The sequence below is a fragment of the Capra hircus genome, chromosome 28 (genome assembly GCF_001704415.2).
Source record: "Capra hircus breed San Clemente chromosome 28, ASM170441v1, whole genome shotgun sequence".
Lineage (NCBI taxonomy): Eukaryota > Metazoa > Chordata > Mammalia > Artiodactyla > Bovidae > Capra > Capra hircus.
In genome coordinates this window covers 42,818,821-42,839,998 of record NC_030835.1, presented here as the reverse complement: position 1 = coordinate 42,839,998, position 21,178 = coordinate 42,818,821, and the positions used below count along the sequence as shown (strand labels likewise).

Sequence of the window (21,178 nt, the reverse complement as noted above, 5' to 3'; positions counted from 1 at the left end):
CCTTACTAAGAGAGGGGCTCCCAGCTGTTCTGGATGATGACGAAGTTCTGGAAACGGATGGCAGTGATGGCTGCACAACACACTGAGCGTGCTTAATGCCACCTAATGGTCAACTTCAGGTTATGTTTATTTTATCCCAGTAAAAAAAAGACACACTCCTTCAGAATAGGCCCACATACACCACACAAATTTCACCCTCCCCACTCACACATATGACAACTTGCCAGATTATCAGAAGCCCAAGGGCCCACTGCTACAGGCAGCGGTCTCCTTCACAGGGAAAAGTGGAGGGCCTCATGCGGCTGCTCCTCAGCCCTGAGCACTGCAGGCTGGCACTGTCACTTGCTGATCTGTTGTCCAGTGTTTGGTGCACGGTGACAGCAAGATAGAGATCTTAGGGCCAAGCACTTTACAGTGAGCAGGCCTTCAGCGCAAGCCTACAAATGTCAGACGGGGGAGCAGGCCCACCACGAGTCAGACCCCACGTACGAGGCTTCTGGAAGGAGGGCCAGAGGGGAGGTCTGAGGAAAGATGAGGCAGTACCACCTCACCGCCTGGGACGGCAGCTCCATGAGGGTCTAAGTCTGTCTCTGAAGTGACCACTCCTTCTCTGATGCCTTCTTTCTCCTGGGAACTTTTTACTCCCTGCCTCTTGCACTCCAAGGAGTGAAAGATATTAACCTGTTAATTTTCAGGATAATATAGTTAATTTCATCTCTTCTTCCACATACCTCCCTACAGTCTCTTCATGAGTTATATCACACAGGACTTTTAACCACTTTCATATGCTTCCCCTTCAAATGAACTCAAGAGCAGTGGACATATAAGGCATTAAAAACACTGGGGTTCTTCTTGGCACCCTCCCTTTCAACAGCACTGTCTGGCTAGCTGTTCACTTCCCTCCTTATGCAGGTGCCTTGTGGGGACGTACTCACTCATCTGAGGGTTGGAGCTGACCTTTACTGGGACCACTTGAGAAATCACTGACCAATCTGGAATACTTTTCCCACTTAACCCTTGGTCTGGAATCTTTCAAGTGGAGCTAATCACCTGGACTTACCTCAAAAGCACGCAGTCCAGCCAGCACACCTTTAAGTCTTGGCTGAATGACACCATAAAGCCGAAGCCAGGCCTTGGTCTCCCCAGAAATACACCTGTAAACCCCCGTCCCTTCCAGGTATCAGCTGAGTCCATGACAGGTAAAAATAAGAAAGTTATCTGGTCAGCTTTACAGACCCTAACTGGCAGGCTGGAGGGTAGTTCTGTTACTGTGTAACAAGCCACCACAGTGCTCAGGGGCACGTGAGACATTGTTCCACGTGGTTTCCCAACTCCAGTGATCCAGCCTGGACATTTGCTCATGGTCAGGGCGGAGAGGCCAGAGGAGACCCAGCGCACCCTCTTTCCAGCCCCTTCACGTGCCACGTCTGCTGCGTGCCATCAGCCAGCCTCGGCCTGCTACCAGTGAGAGGACAGCAGGGGGCAGAGGGCCACTGGGGCAGCAGGCTGGCCACAGTCTCTTTAGGTTCAGCCGCTTGGATTCTCCAGTGGATAAAATCATTTAGAATAATTTATGTAACAAATTAAAATGAAGAACACATGCTTGCATACATTACCCCATACATAATGCTAAAAAAGATTAGAATCACAGAACTCTGCAGTGGAAGGGGCCTCACTGATTAAGCTACCCCATCCCTTCACTCTACAGATAAGGACACTGATATCCAGGGCATCTGGGAGTCAGCTCAGTTCACACAGAAAGCAGCAGAGCTGGGCCTCAGGACCTAGGAGGGGCCCCTGGACAGAGCAGTATTGACCACCTCATCTGGGAAATGTAGGGGGTGTAAGAACAGAGGAGATGCAAGTATGAAGGCTCAGGGGGTGGAAGGCACCCCCTGCCCCTCGCACCATGGCTGGACCTTCCCAGGCAACTGCCTAACCAGAGTTAGGGCCTGGGGAACCAAGACAAGGGTCAGGATGCTAAAAGACCACTGTCCCCAGGCCACGTGGGTCCTCTGCAGGCAGAGGTGTCCCTCCCTACTTTGCTGCCACCACAGGCGCCTTCCTCTGGATCAGAGAAGTGGGGAGGCTAAGGAAGTCCTCACTCCCCTGCTGTGAGACGGGTGAAACCAAGGGCGTCTGCGCAAATGGGGCTTCCTGTTGCTTCGGCCACAGTGGAGGCAAGACCAAGGACAGGAGCTGCCAGCTTCAATTCTGGCTTCTAAATTCAAACCCTCAAGCTGCACAAAGCCTCCTAGAACCAGAGAGTTTTAGAAATAAAAGGAAACTTCAAGGTACCAATCCAAACCCTTTACTTTATAGACGGGGATTTTATAGATTTCATAGACACTGGAAGGAAACTGCACACACAGTGAGAAGACGACCTGCGGCCTTGCAGGGAATGGTCCTGCTTCCTCGCTACTCATTAAATTTACAGCAAAAAGGAAATGGCACCAGAGGTACACAGGACCCCCCTGTGAACATTCTATCGAAAGCCACACAGGCAGACTCCTAAGAAGGCAGAGCCATGATGTCACTGTCTGGCCCGATGCTGTAGGCAACAGCACTCAGTAAGAATTTATTCAAAGAATGACTGAATGTCAGACGTACAGTGAAATGGACTCCCCAATCCCCAGAGCAGTGTCACCACAAAGGATACTACAGAGTTGGCAGGCACTGTGCGGGAACGGAGAGCCCAGGCGGTACGCCCAGAGTGGTTTCCACTCTGGGGTGGGTCCCTGTGAAAACAGTCTGCAACCTGTAGGTGAGGCCAGCTGGAGACCCCAGGCCCAGCCTCACCTGAGGCCCTGAAGCCCAAGGGGAAGGTGGGCTGCTGCGGGGCACATGCATGGGGGCACATCCAGAGGAGATGCTCAGCTTAACCTTCCTATGACTCCTTTCCTGTGGGGGCAGGAGGTATGCCAACCCTCATGCCTTGGGCCTGGTGCTGCAGCCTGGCAGGGCAGTGAGGCGGGGTCTGCTTTGCCAGCCCCGCTTCCTCCTGTGTGCTCTGCCCCCTGCCTGCTCCAGGAGCTCAACATCTAACGCTGTTCCTACAGCAGAGCTTGGCCACGTCTTCCAAAAGAGAAGAGCAGAGCAGGGAACAGATGGCATGGCTGGCTCAGAGAATCGAGCTCCTGAGGCCACTGCAGCCCCAAGGAGGTGTCCTCGGGACTGGAAGGGAGGACAGGGACTCGGTGGGGGATGGGGGGCCGTTCTGGGACATTACACGGGGTGCTCTCAAGAGTCACGGCAGCCACCTCTGTGCCCGCCGTTCTGGCGAAGCCGCTGGCTTACACTGCAGGTACTGAGCCCTGATCTGTGTTTACAGCTGTTATTTAATCAGAGGGGCTGGGGCGGGCATGAAGGAACATGCAGGGGACAGCGCCAGCTACCCCCGTTCCCCTGCAAGGAAGAGAGCAGCCCAAGCCAGCCTCAGCTGCAGCATCCAGTCAAGCGTTCACTGTCAAGCATCCACCCTGTTCACTAACAGGGTAAGTGAGCAAGTTCACTGGTTGGCAAATCCTCCCTGCCCTCCGGGGCCGGCCCAGGGCTCACCTGGATGATGAAGCCGGTGGAAGAGCACTGCCGGACCCAGAGGCTAAATTTCCGCTTTTTCCGCTTCCGCAGCTCCCTCTCCGTGCATGTGGCAATGAACACGGGGTCCTCGTCGATCAGGGGTTCATGTAGCACCTGCCGGGAAAGGCGAAGCAGAGACTCAGGAAGGCAGCATGAGCTCAGGGGCTCATCAGATCTGGGCTCAGATCCAGTCTTTGCCTTTGATCAGCTGTGTGGCCTTGGCTAAGTTACTTTATTTCTCTGATCCTGAGTGTCCCTGGGTCTCCTCAGTTGTCTACACCAGTGTTTGGGGGAGGATTAAGTAAGAAACGGTACTCGAAGCACTTAGCCAGTACCTGGTGAACGGAAATCGTCATGATACTTAGTTATTGGCGTTAAGGTCCCCAGTCCAAACTCTCACTTGGGAGAGGCACCTCCCAGCTAAACATGCCCGCGGAGGGCAGCTACTTCCTTTCAAGGAAGACCTTTCCACTGATGGACGTTCCAATCGCTCACTGACTGAAAGCTGATCTACATCTAACCTAGACCCACTGACCTGACTTGTCCCCTGTGAGAAATGGAGACAAACACGTGATTTCTCTAGGTTTTCTGAACAGCTCTCACACTAGCCCTTGACCTTCTTTTTCCCAAGTCAAACGTTCTCTTTTTAAAAACCATTCCTTAAAGATTTTAAAATTTAAAAACAATAAAAAATTAAAAAAAAAAATAAAAAAAAATAAAAACCATTCCTGAAATGACCCAGTTCCCTCGTTTCCGTGACCCAGCCTCTGGCTCTCCCCCAGGTCATCACGTCTTTTCTGACATGGGACTCCCCAGACAATTTTTAAACTCACTGCACCTCTTCCTGCTTTTTGATGGCATGATAACAGGACTCTTTTTTCAGTTATAAGACAATGAAGCAAAAAGAAACGGCACAATAAAAACAAGTTCCAGAGGTGTTTCAAGTTCTGTTTTTGCAAGCTAAAGCGTTGGGGGAGACTTGCGGGTAAATTTTAGGAACCTGCTACACTTCCCTTCCAATCCGATTCCAAGCGCGCTTACGAACTGGTACGTATGTGTGGTTCACTGAAGTGTGTTGACAGAATGCCAGAAACACTATGATTCCAAGAACTCTTCCCAACTCTCTGGATCAGGGGCTGGCAAACTGCAGCCCAGCCCACTCCCTGCTGTAAATCAAGTTTTACAGGAACCCACCATGCCCTTCGCTGATGTATTGTCGGTAGCTGCTTTCAGGCTACAAGCTCCGAACACAGACCACGTGGTCCTCCAAGTCTAAAATACCTGGCCACTGTGAGCCAACGCCACTCTCCATCAGGGCTTTTCAACTTGAATGAACAAACTAGTCACCTGGGAATCTTACTGAAATGTGGCTTCTGTTCCAGTATGTTTGGAGCAGAGCCTGAGTTTCTGCATTTCCAACAAGCTCCCAGGTGGCGTGAGAACGTGCCCTGATGACGGCAGAACAGAGATTAACACTCACCAACTGTGACATGGGCAGTAGCCTTCCATTCTCCTATTAATGTTAACTTGAATTCCGCTTGAGAAATAACTGCCCTGCAGTGTTGGGCCTCAGGCATGCACACCAGCCCTTGCAGTCTTCTATTGCTGGAAGCAGGAGCTGTTGAACAAGGCCTGCCTCGCCTTGAACTCATGAAGGGGAGACTGGAGAAGCTGACCCATGCCCAGCTCCACGTGGCTCATCAAATACTCAGAGCCCATTTGGATCCACTCTAAAAGGATGGCCGAAAGTCCCACACATGGGCTGGGGGAGTGGCGGATGGAGCCGAGTGGGGAAGATGAGGCCCTCTCCCAGCTCTTCAGAAAGCTGCTGTCCTCTATTCCATCTGCACTCACCACAGCACAGAATCCATTCAAATTTATATTTCATATGGTGTTTCACCAAAGTAAGAGAGTCAGCAGCAGCTCCTGGCCTCCATGGCTTCTCCTCTTTTCCACCCTCCTTGCAGGAATGTGGAGCAGTCACAGTGCAGGGCAGGGTGCTCTACAGAGCTCCAAACAATGCCTCCTCCCCGCCAGGCCACAGGGCGCCAGCGCCACCTCACCCAGTGCTGTGTCCTCAGGCCCTCCTCGTGTGACGGCTCGGGTGAGGGGCAGGCATTGGGCAGGGGCACAAGGCAGTCGCGTACTTTCACAAGCCCTCCCCAGATCCTCCTCTAGCTAACCTGCCCCCAGGCTTGAGAAGACGCGTTCAGTCTCCCCATTCAGTATCTGTGTATGAACACCCATGCGTGGAGACACACCACAGCCTGGGTACAGGTCGATTCTGGGGACCCTCTGAAGGCTGTGTAAACTCACCCAAAGGGTCACATTTGCTGGAATAAAAAGGAGACTGCAGGGCAGAGGGTGTGTGAGGGTGCTGTGTGCTGAGGTGGGGTGTGTGTACGGTGGGGATGCAGAGCCACTCCTGGGAGTCAGGAACACGGCAGCCACATGTCTGGTGGAGACGGAACAGGGGCTGTTCCCACTGGTCTCACAGGTAGAGTGAAGTCCCGTCAACAGAGCCCTGAGCCCTCAGGGGAGGTGGGCGGGACTCGCACACACACCTTCTCCTTGAATGGAATGTTTCAGAGCCAACTGGAAAGCCAGGAAAGCTTGAAAGTTTCCTTTGTTTCACTTAACAAAGACATATGTGATGCTAATGTTTCTGTGTGTAAGGATGAGGCGGCCTTCATGGCAGAGGCTAAGCATGTGCCCAGAGCCACCAGGTCAACAGCCCACATTGGCACGACCGCAGCTCATAGGAAGGCCCGAGGGTGCTCCACACACTACACGCACACTTACTGGTCTCATCCCCTTTATCTGACAGCCTCTTGACAGAGCTGGCTCAACGGGGGCCCAGAGTTGGGAGGAAGAGGAAATTCCAGGTGGTCATCAGCACATTGGAAAGCTGACCCCAGGGATTCTGATTTCCCCTCTGCCTCAAGTTCTGTCTGTTGGGTGGTCTGTACTAGGTACTGTTTGCCCCCCAGACTCCCTTTCCACCTTCTCACGCTGCACTGGGGCCTGGAGGGCAACCTCTTATAAACCACATCCGGGGGCCCTGCCCCCAGGGCCTGCCTTTTGTGGCTACAAGAGAGGGATGAACAAGAGACTAGGGGCCTGCCTGCCTGTGCCATCCGGCCCCTCAGGCTGAAGCCATTGCTCTCCCTCCTCAGCACTGCAGCTTCCTGTTGTTGCCAGCCCAAGGGATCGCCACCTTGATGATCTGCCTAAACCCTGAATGCCCACAGTCCCTGCTTCCAGTTCTCTGTAACTGCCCTTTTAGAACACAGCATTTGTTTCCTCCTGGGATCCTGACCACCACACAGAGCATGGGATGGAAAATGGTAGCAGCAAGAACAAATACCTTTGCAAGTACAAAGGCGAAAAACTAAATAAAATTTAAAAAAGAAAAAAGCAAAGGGAGGGGAAAAAAAAAAAGAACCTAACATGGCCAGAAAGCCACTTCCCAATCTAAAGCTCGTGTCAGTCCCTCTTGTTTCAGTGTCATCGACTGGATCCAAAGAAAAGATGAGGGCAGCAAGAATAAAGTGACCACCTCTTCAGGGTCTCTCCTCACAGCCGTCTGCGGGCACAGGAGGGCAAGATCCGGGCGGGGGCAGCACTACCCCATCACAGCACCCCTGTGTGGGCTGGGAGGGGGTGAGTCCACACAGCTCAGAATTTGCTAGTGGGTGCTGCAGGCGCCCACTGGCCAAGCAGACCCCAGGGCCACACACGCAGGTGGCCATGGGGATCACCTGGGATGTAGGTCTCAGTGTCCCATGCTGCTGCTCCAGAAGGATCAGACAGCACGGGGTTGATACCTGGCAGGCACACAACAAACATGGGTATAATCACGGGTATAGCTTGTCTAGGGGCTGGAAGGGCCTTCGGCAGCCTCATCTTCAGGCTGTTAAATACTAATTACCTAAGGAGCTGGTCGGTTAACTCTCAAAAGACACTTAGACTTAGCAAGCACTCAGACCTCTCCAGCAGCTCTTCTAATGTTTGACTCCAGTACGGTCAGAATATTGTTTTTTCCCCTTGTGTCCCAGCCAATGTGTCTCTGGTTTGGCTCATTTTCAACCAAGCAAACATTCAATGAAACAAACAAACAAACAAACCACACCCAGCCCTGTACTTGGTCCTGTAGGGTTGGCTATATAAGGCAGAGGTTGTGTCCCCTAAGACCCCATGTCTTGGTAAGAAGGAAAGTGAAGGCCAAGATCAAACAGCATTTGCTGCCTTGTAAACAGCGGCAGGATTTGGGAAACCAGGAATCACAGGGGGCCCTGGAGCTGGGAAGCCTGGAAAGGAAGAGAGGGCATTATCTTCCCCACAGAAACCCCATGCTTTATCTTCCCCACAGAAACCCCATGCTAAATCCCTGTGCAGTGAATATAGGATAGGAAATTGGGAGGGTATCTCTAAGAGAACCGCAAAAAGAGCTTGAGGCTTATTACAAAGGCCCTTAAGGAAAAGCATAAGGAAGTTTAAATGTACAAATGACAGAGAAGTAAGATTTTTCTCTCCATATGGAAAGTCAGAGGGAATCTGGCTCACTTAGGCCAGGAACCTCCTGATGATTTGGTAGAGCAATCTCTGGGAAGAGTCACCTTGTCAGTTTACCAGACCGGCCGAGCAACTTTGAGGATGACTTCTGGAACTTTGTCAGCACAGCCAAATGCGACTGCCATAGTCCACCGGAGGCCGGGGCTGGGAGCCCGGAACTGAGAGCAAACACAGCCCCATTTAGGGAGTGAGGAAGGTGAGGGGCTGCGACAGTCAAGCTCATGGCTGACAGCTGGCTGCAACTCCCTCAAAGACACTCACTCTCCATGCACGCCGGGTACCCAGCGCTTGAGCCACTCCCCCGGTCTAAGAACGCTGGACCCCAGTCTCCTTCCCTGCACCCCTAGAAGGCCGCTCGCTTTCCTTCATCACCAGCAGGTGAGCACAGTACTCAGAGAACACAAGAAAACAAACACTACCCTGCAAACCACAGCTGAGAGAGAAAGGGTAATTAATAGAGAGGGAGGACGAGGAGAAATGAGGAGGGAAACGCTCTCGGAGCAGAACGCTAAATGCGGTTTGGGGCCGTTCTTCCATCACCTTCCTCTGATCAGATGGGGACGGGAGGGGTTGTGGCCGCGCAGGGATTCCCCGCAAGTGACCTCGGGGTACAGGCAGGATGGGGGAAGCCACGGTCACCACCGCCTCCCTGCCCGCTGCCACCCCGGGAGGCCCAGCCCGGGGCCCACGGCCTCACCTGGGTTTGGGAAGGCCTGAAGGCAGAATCGAAGCCGCTCTGCAGGGAGTCCAGGAAGGGCTGGACCTTATAGAGGCCGTGTGTGGTCTGGCTGGAGCGGAAGGCCACGACGTGGAAGTACTTGAGGATCTTCTCGAAGCGGGCCTGGCTCATGACCAGCGCGAGGCTGCGGTTGCTGTAGAAGCCGCCGCTCCAGATGCTGAGGACCGACTCGCAGTGGGACGTGCTGGTGGAGATGACATAACCCAGGAACGCCTTCATCTCCGGCAGCGTCACGTCCACCCAGGCGCCGTCGCTCCCGAACCGCTCCTGGAACTTCTTGGCGTACAGGTTGGTCTGCACCACCATGTTCTTGAGGACGTTGTCAGGGACGAAGAGCTGGAAGAAGTCCACGGCGCTGGCGCTGGGGGGCATCTTCCGGGTGGGACCTGGACAGGCAGGCCAAGCGCTACTGCTGCGGCCACCGCGTCCCCAAACTGGGCCTCCGCCCGAGTGCCACCACCGCCCCCCCCCACGCCCTCCCGGGAGGACCCAGATACCCATCCGGAAGCCATCCTGCCCACCCTCCAGACAGGACACCCCGCTCCTGCTCTCTGGGCCCCGTGTCTCCCCGAAATCCTGCACACGCCTCCCTGTCCACCCCCACAGACCCGGCAAACCCAGAAACATGATCAGAAGAGAGAGACGCACAGGGAGGGCAGCGGAGACCCACAGGCACACTGAATTCTGAACAAAGAGCTCGGCAGGTCTTTCTGGCTCTCATTTCCCTGTAAATTAAGGTGACTTTGGAATGCTTTTTACCACTTGGGGCCTGAAAGATTCCATTCAGGTGACAGCAATTTATCACGTAGTCTCTACCTGGTGTCTCTAAATTTATTAGTAAATAAATCTGAAGGGGCTTATTTAGATAATTTCACCCATGCAATAAAAATAGTTTTTACAGATGCAGGGACAGTCTTTAAAAATACACACACATACATACATCCTTAAGAAACATCACTTTCAACTCCAGGTAAAGCAGGCCAACAGTAGGTAGAGCCTTAAGGGAGACAAGCGTTGCTTCGGTTGCCTCTGTATGTGCTGTGCTGTGCTTAGTCACTCAGTTGTGTCTGATTCTTTGCGACCCCATGGACTGTAGCCCTCCAGGCTCCCCTGTCCATGGGGATTCTCCAGGGGATCTTCCCAACCCAGGGATGGAATCTAGGTCTCCCACGTTGCGGGCAGATTCTTTACCATCTGAGCCGCCAGGGAAACCCTCATGATTTATAATCAAAGCTGTGCAAATTCTTCAGAACTTTAACCCAAGCCCCACCCCAACCTGTCTCTACTGAAAAACACCTTTTCTACAGCAAATCTAAGACTGACAATGTACAGGAGACATCCTAGGTCTTACTGATGAGTTCAGATGGGAAGACTTGGGAGGTGAGATCCTAAACTCCCTTCTCACTGGCTGCACAGTCCTGGGCAGATTTCACCTCTCCTGTCTGTAAAATGGGCACAGTGAGAGCAGCCTCACTGGGCTGTCTGTGGGGCAGGCTGACTGGAGGGTGCAGGGAAAGCACGCAACACAGTGCCTGGCCCTACAGAGGCACCCACGGCTAGGTGACCTCTACCGAGACGGTATCCACAGGAAGCCAGAGATGGCGGGCTGAGGGCTAGAGAGTGCTTTAGTTGGCCTCATTTCACAGAAGAAAGCAAGGCCCAGAGAGCAAAGTGGCCACCATATCTTCTTTCATCAGTCATTTCTTAGAAGGGCTCCAGACAGTCCTGGTGCAACAGGCATCGGCCCAGGCTGACTGGACAATGAGCCTGGGAAGACGGCCTCTGCTCCACAGCCACCCTGCTTGAACTAATTTTATTTCAGTGAACCTTACAGCCGCTGGTGGGTGAAGTCATAAATTATTCAGGGGTAGCTCTCAAAAAGGAGGAAAACCAGCATTTTAATTGCTACATCACGCTGAGTAAGCAGAATGAAATCTTCTCTTCCAAAAGTTATGTTTAAAGTCATTTTGTTTCCCAGGCTACTTCAAAATGAATTCACACAACAGATCCAGGCCTGGCCAACTGCTTAATGGGAAACTAGGAAGTAGCAGATACACTCTTAACTATTTAATTCGATTTACAAGAAGCCTCTATGGCTTTCTTCAGTAGTTGTGATTCTTCACATGTGAAGTGTTGTTATGGGCAGTCACTGGGAGGCAAGGAGGGCAGGGAAAGTGGGTCCCTGCCATCAACTAACAGAGTCCTGAAGGTGGGCAGATCCCCAGCCAAGATAAGACTCCCCCACTTTTGATTCACTGACCAAGAGTTTTTCCAGGGATTAACTGTGCAGTCCTCCCATCAGCCCATTCTGCAGGTGAGGAAACAGGAGCTCAGGAGTGTGAGGACAAGCCCAAGGCCACCCACCACTAAGTCCTTCCAGTGGTGACCTTTGACCCACAGAGCCCAGGGCCAGCCCAGTAGCCTGGTGCTGCCTGTAGTTACAAACCCCATCATCCTCTCATCCAACGGGGACGTGGCTGTCTGCACACAGCAAGTGCACAACTCAAGCCAGATGCTTAGTCCTCACACCACAGGACCTCCCTCCGCCTCTGCAGTGGGCCAAGAAGGGTCCCAGAGCACAGCCAGGAGCAACTCTGGAGGGGAAGGAGACTCCACCTTGCAAAAATGTACAAGCAGCATGGAGATGGGGGAGGGAGCAGGGAGGCTGTGGGTTGGGGCGAAGAGCAGTGCCTGCCCAGGTCGATCCTGGTGTCCAGCTAATATACTCACACAGTCCTCTCCCCCTACCACTTCCACCCCTCCATAGTGCCACCATGCCACTCCTTCAAGGCCCATCACCACCACGAACCTGGTTTCCTCATCCTCCAGGGGATCAAACCCAGGACCCCAGAGGCCCACAGACCAGGGGCACTGACAGGCACTCAGCAAAGCTCCACCCCCAGAGAGACACCCCAGTCCACCCCCAGCGAGGAAAGCAACCTCAGCAGCAACTAGGAAAGCAGATGCCCCATTTGTAAAGGAGACTGTCACTCGAGGGTGGCAGGGAGTATCACACTAGGGTGTCGCGGTCCCCTCAGCAATAGAATGGAGTAAGAGAGGTATTCGGTCCCCAGAAGTTCTTGATGTGGTGAGGGAAGCAGGCAGTGGAGAGTGACCAGGTGATGTCTGGCTGCGGGAGGCTGTGTCCACAAGACGACCCCGAATCCAGATCCTGGGGACAGGTCTGCGAGGCTCCCTGAATGGGCCATGTGGGATAGGCTGTGTGGGTGTGGAGGCATCAGCCTAGACGGCTGGGGATGGGGATGTCAGAGTCTTTCAGGCAGAGAGACCATCTCGTGCAGAGGCCCTGTGCCCAGAGCCGACGGCTCACATTTGGTGGACTGTGCAAGAGGGCGAGCAACTGGAGGTGAGAAGGGGCACAGGGCTTAGGCTGGCCCCAGGGCTGGGCCAGTGAAGCACCGTTAGCACGTGGCCCCCACTTGAGGGGGTCCCTTGCTGCACATGGAGTGGGTGAGGTCTGGGGCTACTCCTGAAGGGAGCTGGCAGAGCAGGTGGGTGGCCCAGGCACGCCCCTCTGTTGATTCCTCAGCCAGTGTCCTCCAGGTGTGCTGGGCACAGCCAAGGACTACAGGTGAGTGAGGCTGTGGGGGGCCTGAGCCCGGGGTTGGAGGCCTCCTTCCAACAGTAGCCACATTCACTTCTCACTCTCATTTGCACAGGATAGGCAACGAAGGTTCATCCCTTAAATTGTGCCTGGACTGAAATCTTTCATCCCGGGTTCCCACTATCCCTCCCCTTTGCTCCTCCCTGCCAGTCCCCCAGTTCTCTCAGTCAGAAACCTGAACCACCATGAACCCCTGGTCTCCTGCACCCCTTATCTCCCCCGCAGCACGTCCTGGCCCACCTCCACACTGTGCAACCAACCAGCCCCTGCAGCTCCCCAGCGCACGTGGCTGCTGCCTCTGGCCTGAACAATGAAAACAGCCTCCCCCAAGGGCATGCCCCCTCCCCCCAAAATTGATGGAAACAGGGAAATTATTTTAAAAACACAAACTGAACCACAATACTCTCCTGCTTAATGAAAATACCCTCATGCTTTCTCACTGCACTAACACCAAGTCCACGTTCCTTGCAAAGCCTTTAGGGTCTGGGGCCCCGCGTGCCCCACCCCCAGACTCATTCTGGACCACTCTCCATGCCGAGCAGGCACAGAGCTCACAAGCAGAGCTGGTGCCAGGCCTGGGTCCTGGCGTCTCCTTGCACTGCAGGGCCTGCATCCCCCTGGCCTCCGGATTCATTATGCGTCCCCTCCTGTTGGCTCTCCTGCCCACCTGACGGGGCTTCTCATCTCAGCCCTTACTGGGTCTCCCTCCTTGTGTGTATCAGCCTATGGGTGTTTTGGTAGAAACTCACTCTTGCTTTGTCTGCTCTGCTGTCCTGCCCTCAGAGGTCAAGGCTGTCGTGTCACCTTGCATCCTCGGAGCCCGCTACATGGTGTGTTCAACACATCCCTGCTGAGGGTGGATGGAAAGGAGGTGGTGGAGGAAGGAGCCACGCTCACCAGGGAGGGGAAGCTTCAGTGCTGAGCCCCCTGGGCAGGGTCTGGTGTCAGGACAACAGCCCCTGTGCTGATGTGCCTGGTGGACAGGTCAGGTCGGCATGGGGCTGGCCCACCACTGGCCATACCTCCTCGAGGACACCAAGGCGGGGTGGCCAGGTGAGCCCTGGGTGGGAGACGCTTGGTCACGGGCATGATGTGGGAGGGGGTGCATGACAGACATGCACCAGGTGCCCAGCTCGGATGAGTTGGCTTGGGGTCTTGTTGGGTTTGATTTCCTCACTCTCTTCCTGAACTGAAAGAAACCACTGGAGAACTCCTGGCCCTTCTGCATCTTCTGATGTCTTTTTTCCCCCTCTCTGTCACAGCTGCTGGCTGTGTGACCTTGGGCATGCCAGATTACCTCTCTGTGTCTTAAACTGAAGAACCACCCTAGAGTGAGGAGAAGTCAGACAATAGCCTGTCTTGCCCAGTCTGCCCTGAGGCCCACTGAGGCGGGTCCCAGTGCCAAGGAAGCTGCTCCTGCTGCTCCCTCCTTCCACCCACCGCACCAAGCAGACCCAAGGCCAGTGGGCACCCCTCATGTGGCACTGACCCCCACCTCCGCTCCATCTGGAAGAAAAGGCTGGCTTTGTGTGCTTTTGAAAGCACAACCTTTTAGAGACTGACACTTTCATTTTGAGATGAGATTTGCATTTTGCACACACTGGCGCTTTTTGGTACAACCAGTCAGCAGTGTGGCAACATACATGAGAAACACAGTATTTTTAATTACTGATTTAAAAGTAATAAAATAACTTCTCTCCAGGCCAAATCAAACAGACGTTAAAAATATAACTGGAATGTCCTGCACTGTGACGAAAGTATTCCTCTTGTCTGAGACATGAAAAGAAACTTAAGGCATGGGACTTTCCTGGTGGTCCAGTGGCTAAGACTCCATGTGCCCAATGCAGGGGACCTGGGTTCCATCCCTGGTCAGGGAACTAAGATCCCATACGCCACAGCCAAGGCCTGGTACTGCCGAACAGGCAAGTTTTGCCTGGAGTACAAAATAAAGCAGGGCAAAGGCTGACAGAGTTTTGCCAAGAAAACACACCAGTCACAGCAAACACCCTCTCCCGACAACACAAGAGAAGACTCGACACATGGACATCACCAGATGGTCAACACTGAAATCAGACTGATTATATTCTTTGCAGCCGAAGATGAAGCTCTATACATGCCAGCAAAAACAAGATCAGGAGCGGACTGTGGATCAGATCATGAACTCCTTGTTGCCAAATTCAGACTTAAGCTGAAGAAAGTAGGGAAAACCAATAGACCGTTCAGGTATGACCTAAATCACATCCCTTACAGTAGAAGTGACAAATAGGTTCAAGGGATTAGATCTGATAGACAGAGTGGCTGAAGAACTATGGATGGAAGTTCGTGACATCATACAGGAGGCAGGGATCAAGAAATCACGTGACAAAGCACTGGTGCAAAGAGAAGGGATGACATGCTACCTTCAGAAACGTTCACCGCATGAGGCACACACACACACGTGAGAAATCACCTGTCCCACAGAAAACAAGGCTTACGTGTGATAGGCAACACCAGTGTCTTGACTTCAGAGCAGTCAACGTGCTCTGAAGCATCTCCTGGGTGTTCACTGCTGGGCAGAGGTGCTGTGATCACCTCCACGTGCACCGAGCTGAGGCAGCCACTGGGGGAGAAAGGATGGCAGCCCCCCTCCCCCGGGTGCCCTCCTGAGGCTCCCCTAGGCCCAAGGACCTACTGTGTCCTCTCTGTCTGGAGCAGCGGTTTTCTATAGTCAAGCTCAGGTGCACAGACCATTCTTCAGACTCAGTGAAAAGAAATCAAGTCAGACGTTATTTGTACAGGCAGAACAAGGAACTCTGACTCCTCTGATCAGATCTGGTTCTCGACATAAGTAGTGAGGTAATAACAAGTCAGGAAAGGTTGTAAACTGTGTGCCTGGCACAGTGTTGCCACACAGCAGACTCAGATGTCAGTCAGATGAATCACAGACGTCACTGTAACTGCAGTCCCTTACTGGCAGTAACCCAAAGGCCAGGAGATGACAAGGCTGTTCTGTGACGGTTCCTGTGTCTGTGAGTCCTTCCATAGACACTATTGAGAAAGCGTGGCCCTGGCTCCCTTCCCCACCCTCAACCAGGCCCACTCTGCCCCTCCATACCAGGCTCACTCTCAACCCCCCGGGCCTAGACCAGGCTCATCCCACTGAGATCTTCTTCCACCAAACCCTCAGCTTTCCCTTCTCCTTCGAGCTGAGGAGGGAGGTGTGTCTTAAGGATGGGCTTGTGTACAGCTGGGGCTGGGATGGGGAGCTGTCCTGCTCTGGATTCTGTGTCTACCTGAACCTCCGGGAAACTGCTGTTTCTCTGGCTTGCAGTTTTTCATTGGTAACTTGCCTCATCGCCCTTCCAAGACTAATGCAACAATAAGACAATGGTGTGAGTAATTTTTTAAAATTTAAATTTATTTTAATTGGAGGCTAATTACTTTACAATATTGTATTGGTTGTAAGTAATTTTAAGGAATATAAATAATCGTATTAGTGAGTCTCATATCATGATTCTGAAATAGCTGCCATCTAGCTAAGTTGAGGCCCTGGACTGGTCCCAGCTCCATGACTCAGCAGGCGAGTGACCTTGGGCCCACTCCTTAACCTCTTTGTCCTGGTCTGTTTGGGCTTCTAGAACAGAAGACCACCAGCTGGGTGGCTCAGACAACAACATTTTACTTCTCGCAGTTCTGGAATCCCGAAGAGCGGGTCAGATCATGTGCAGGCAGATTCAGTGTCTGGCGAGGGCCACCTCCTGGTTCACAGCGGGTGTCTCCCTGCTGAGACCCCCGGGCCTGAGCACCTCCTCAAGTCCCACTTCCTCACAGCATCACAGGGCAGGGATCGGGTTTCAGCACATGAAGTTGGGGGCACAAGCGTTCAGTCCACAGCACTCTGAGCTGCCTTCTCTGTGTCGGCAAAGGGAAGGTAACAGTAGTATGAAATTCACATTGGGAGGGAAGATGAAGTGGGGCAATGTATGTCAAGAGCCTCAGGTGCCTCTCACACAGCTGACACCCAGAAATGGTACACCATCACCTGCGGACAGCATCCCAGAGCCCTGCATCCTGGCTCTGGTCCCTCTCCCTGGAGTTCAGTTACCGACGGCTGTCACCAAACAGCAGCCTTGGTGACCGCATTCTGTATTTCATCTAGACGCTGCGTCTGTTTTTCATAAGAGGCTATATTTTTAAGGCTCTGCTTGGATACAGAAAGAACAGAAGTGTTTTTCCCCACTTGGGGAGAACCTGGTGGGGAGGAGCCATCCAGGGCCCGTCACCTCCAGTCCCAGTTCATGCAGGACAGCTGGCGAGGACGGGCCCCCAGAGGCTGCGTCAGCTTCTCCCGTCACTCCCCAGCTTTCCCTGCCACCAACACACCCACCACAGCTCTTCATCTCCAGCCACACCAGGCTTGGGCTCAATCTCCACCCACCTGGGGCACTGTTTCCTCCTCAGGCTCCTTCCCCAGACCTACCTCCTCCTGTTTATGAGGCCTCAGCTGAGCCCACTGAGGTCCCCAACTTGCCACCAGCCCTGGCCAGCTCCAGCTAACGTGGCACCCCCACCCCCGGAGCATTCCAGTCCCTCCTCCATGCAAGGAGACAGGGAGGGACCGTGCCGCCAGGTGCTGGGGGAGAAGCAATGAGAAGAATGTCACCATCCCAGGCTTCAGGCGCGCCCTTGACAATACAGAAAACCGACGTGCCGCTGGAACATCTTGTTGGCAGCAGGTACCACAACTAATGTGCAACCGGCCACATGGACCCTGCAACAGCCAACGAAGGAGGTGCTGGAGCGCCCATCTCACAGCTGCAGGAGCTTGGGCTTAGGGGAGGAACCCGCTCAAGGTCACCCAGACTGGGGAAGAGGCAGCGCCCGGCCCCTCCGCCCCCACACATGGAACTAAGACTCCCTGGGTGGCGGGTTCCTCTAGTTGTGTGGCTGCTCATGACCCTCCACGTATGCGATGAAGTTCTGACTATGAGGATGGCTTTGAGGCGGGGCCGAGGCAGGAGGAAGGAGAGAAAACTGAAAGCTGGTCATTGACAGATCCCGTGGGCTTGGCAGGTCTTCTTTCGGCTGAAGGAAATTCTTAGAACCGAGTGTGCTGCTCAGGTGAAATGACCCTTCCATGAAAACTGTGCAGGTGGTGGGGGCCTGAAGGAGCGTGGCCAGAGGTCGCTGCTGATGTACACAAAGGAAATCATGGATGCTGCTAGGACATTGTCAGGGAAGTTAGGATGATTTAGCCACTTACAGTGACTCTTGGGGGAGAAGTTAACAGGAGTGTATGTAGAGTCTGCAGGCAGGGATCTCTGTCTGTTCCCTGTTGCACCTTTACCATCTAGAACACTGTTCATAGGAAGTGCTCAGCAGACACCATGAATGAGAGAATAAAACAGCCAGGGCTCCTGCTTCTTGTGTGGAGGCTGGATGGGCATGGGCCAGGTCCTACAGTGCAGACACAGGAGGGCAGACAAGGGCACCAGGGCACCTCGGGCAGAGGTTGACCCCAACTCACTGGTCACCCCTTCCCGCTGTTTACCCCATCTCCAGGACAGAGAGCACACCCATCTCACTTTCCCGCGAGGGAACAAGGACCAGAGAAGGTCCCTATCACAGTGAGTGACCAGGGATGACTCTGGTCTTGAGCTTCCCAGCAGCCTCTCAGGCCACAGTCAAGAGCTCAGCTACACAAAGGCTGCCCAAGGGAACATATATCAGTAAATAGAAATAAATCATGTTTATTCCACTTAACAAAGACACATAAGCCCGATGTTTCTGTGTGTGAGAAGGAGGTGGGCTCCACACGCAGCAAAGCTGAGAGAGCATGTGCGCGTGCCCGAAGGTGCCCCCATGATAGGCATGTTGGCGGGACCCCAGTTGCGGTACAGGGGTGACCTTCGTGAAGGCTGGCCGCTGGGTCCCCAGGACCTCCCTTCCCTTCGTGTCCAGATGGGGCCGGGCATCTGCAGACCCTGACCTGGGCCTGAGCCCACCCACTTCACAAGAGTTCCACCATCCCCTGAGCAAACCCACTTTCCAGCACCACCGCCCCGCTGACCCCGCAGCACGAGCTCAGACAGATGTCTGCTTTTTCAAACTGCAGTTTGCTTTCTAACACAAATGCTATTCTTGTCGGCCATCTTGTGGCAATGTTTTTTCCTGTTTTAAGTCATGCAGTTTCAGGCTCAGTTCTAAAGAAAATGCAGTCATTGGTAGGATGAAGTACCCAGATGAGATCCACTCTGGAAACGCACTGCCTGGCATCATGGGCACCTTCACCTGGTGGCGTCACCGACTCAGTCTCTGGCCACTGGAAAGACAGCTATCTAGGGCCTGAACTCTAAATGGTTCAGGGGTAGTCAAGAAAATACTCACTCCCTGGGGAACCGAAGGCACAAAGGTGCCACCACCTAGCCTGTGCGTCACAGAACTTAAGAAACCAGAGCACCTGTTAATTCCACACTGTCTCTAAGCTTGAGGTGTCTGGTACAGGGAGGGGACACTAATCTTGATTTAGGGCTGGCCATGTGCCTGGAGTGGCTCAGGGACTCACACGCCACCACCCCATTTCTAAGGGAGTTTCATGGGTAAGGAAGGAGAAGCAGAGTGAAGCGAACTTGCTCAGTCTTGTCCGACTATTTGCGACCCCATGGACTGTAGCCTACCAGGCTCCTCGGTCCATGGGATTTTCCAGGCAAGAGTACTGGAGTGGGGTGCCATTCATTTCCTTCTCCAGGGGATCTTCCCGACGCAGGAATCAAACCCAGGTCTCCCGCATTGTAGGCAGACGCTTTATCATCTGAGCTACCGGAGGAGTATAGATCCAGGACCAATTGTTCAGTCATAGCCCAGGAATGAGCCCAAGTGGCCTCCTGACGCCATGGTGCTGCCCTGTCACGAAGGCATGCTGCTGCCGGGCCCCACGTGCCTATCAAGGCTGGGCACCAGCTCCTGGGGCCTGAGGATGAGGATGCTGATGGCGGGGTGGGAGGCAGTAAAAGGTCCCACTGCAGGGCAGCCACCCCAGCCAAGGTGGTGACCTCCATCACCTCAGCATCTCCTAACAAGTGAGCAGGGCTTCCAGGCAGAAGGGCTCAGGGTGCACAGCAGCTGCACCTCTAATGAGGAGCCCAGAAGAGCTCTCAGCTCAGCACATCTGTCATGTCACACCCTCTCCCACCAGCCCCGGTGAGACAAAGCCCTGACCATGTGCACACAGCAGTTTTGGAGCCACTGAGTTCTTTAGATTTCTTTCCTGGTAAAGGGTGCTGCCAACCCATGAGCAATGCTTGCTGTGGGTCCAGGTGGCCACATGCAGGACCACCATTATAAGTGATCTCCATTTTTAATACTTTTCTGAATGTGATTTCTAGAGCTGGTGGGTATAATTAAACATATGGCCTTTAAAATTAGAAAAAGAACAGCAAATGATATTTTAAAGAATAGGTACTTGAGGTCCTGATGTCCTTCCAACTTTTCTTTCAAGGCAACGGGTTGGTTTCATTTGTAGAACCAGAGTGTGATTAGGGGGTTTCCTAGAATCCTTTCTACAGTGATATTCGGTGCATCGCAGGCTATCTGCCTAGGAGTGAGGCTGAGGCCCAAGCCCCCTTTCTGGAGCCTGCAGCTCCCATGCCATGGCTAGCTGCCTTACAATACCCCCACAGGACAGTGAGGGCAGAGGGCACTGGGGTAAGAGCCTTTCAGGTTTCCAAAGGCTTCCAGCCCCTTTCTCTTTGGGATTTCACTTCCCCTGATCTAAGTTTCTAAGAAAGAATGAGAGCAGATAAGCCCAAACACCCAACTTATGGAAACTGAATGCAGTCCAGACCTTGGGGGTGGGGGGTTGAATTTTTAATGAGGCCGGAAAAAATATAAGAACCCCCCCCAACTGCTAACATGGTAGTCGAATATTTGCTTATGTTTTATGTTGTTTGTCAAGATTGGGGAAGAAAAGGCAGCCTGAGCAGATGCTGGCAAAATGCAAGCAAGAGCCCCAGCAGAAGGGGGTTATTCCAATGAAGGAAGAGGTGCGGGAGCTCTCCCACCCCATACTCTCATCTTCCAATCAGCTGTGAGCTGCTCCCAAACTCAGGCTTGACATTTAAGCAAGGTTGACATCTCTACCCTGGGTGCTACAGATGCACCAAGGAGAAAACTCTCCATCCTCCCAACCACTTACATGTGAGAGCAGCTTTGAGTTTTCATCCGAGCTTTCCCATCCTGTTTGTCTGTTTTGAAAAAATATAGACAAAGCCCACAGTGAAATGGCGAAATATCCAGGAGGATGGGGGGAGACCTAAGAGCATCTCTCTTCCCCTTCCCAAACACGCTCCAGTGTCAGAAGCTACTGTGGGTGCTTCTACACGAGATGTTTCTCATCCCCCATGACCACCAGGGCTGACGGTGCCCTTCTGGCAGCAGCAGCGTGGGTGTGCATCTGACACTTGTTAGCTGTGCGACCATGAATGAGATGCCTCCTCCGTGCGCCTAAGGCTACCTACCTCACTGAGGATTAAAGCAGTCACGACTTACCCGGATGCACTCAGGAACCAAGGGTCATTCCTACTCTTGCTGCTGTTGTTATTTTCATTGCCAAGACATGGCCTCTTCGTGTGATGAGGAATTAATGGGAGCAGAGTGAGGGCAGAGCGCCATGAAATGTCCAA

The 21,178-nt window shown here is 53.3% G+C and overlaps 1 protein-coding gene across 1 annotated transcript in view; it reads right to left on the bottom strand.

Moving 5' to 3' along the window:
• Positions 1–21,178, bottom strand: part of PGBD5 (piggyBac transposable element derived 5) — a 97,827-nt gene that overhangs the window by 34,349 nt on the left and 42,300 nt on the right. The window contains exons 2-3 of the mRNA XM_018042595.1: positions 8,852–9,279; positions 3,559–3,693 (exon numbers count right to left, since the gene is read on the bottom strand). Of these exons, the coding sequence (XP_017898084.1) occupies positions 3,559–3,693; positions 8,852–9,279 (563 nt within the window). The remainder of the gene's footprint in view (positions 1–3,558; positions 3,694–8,851; positions 9,280–21,178) is intronic.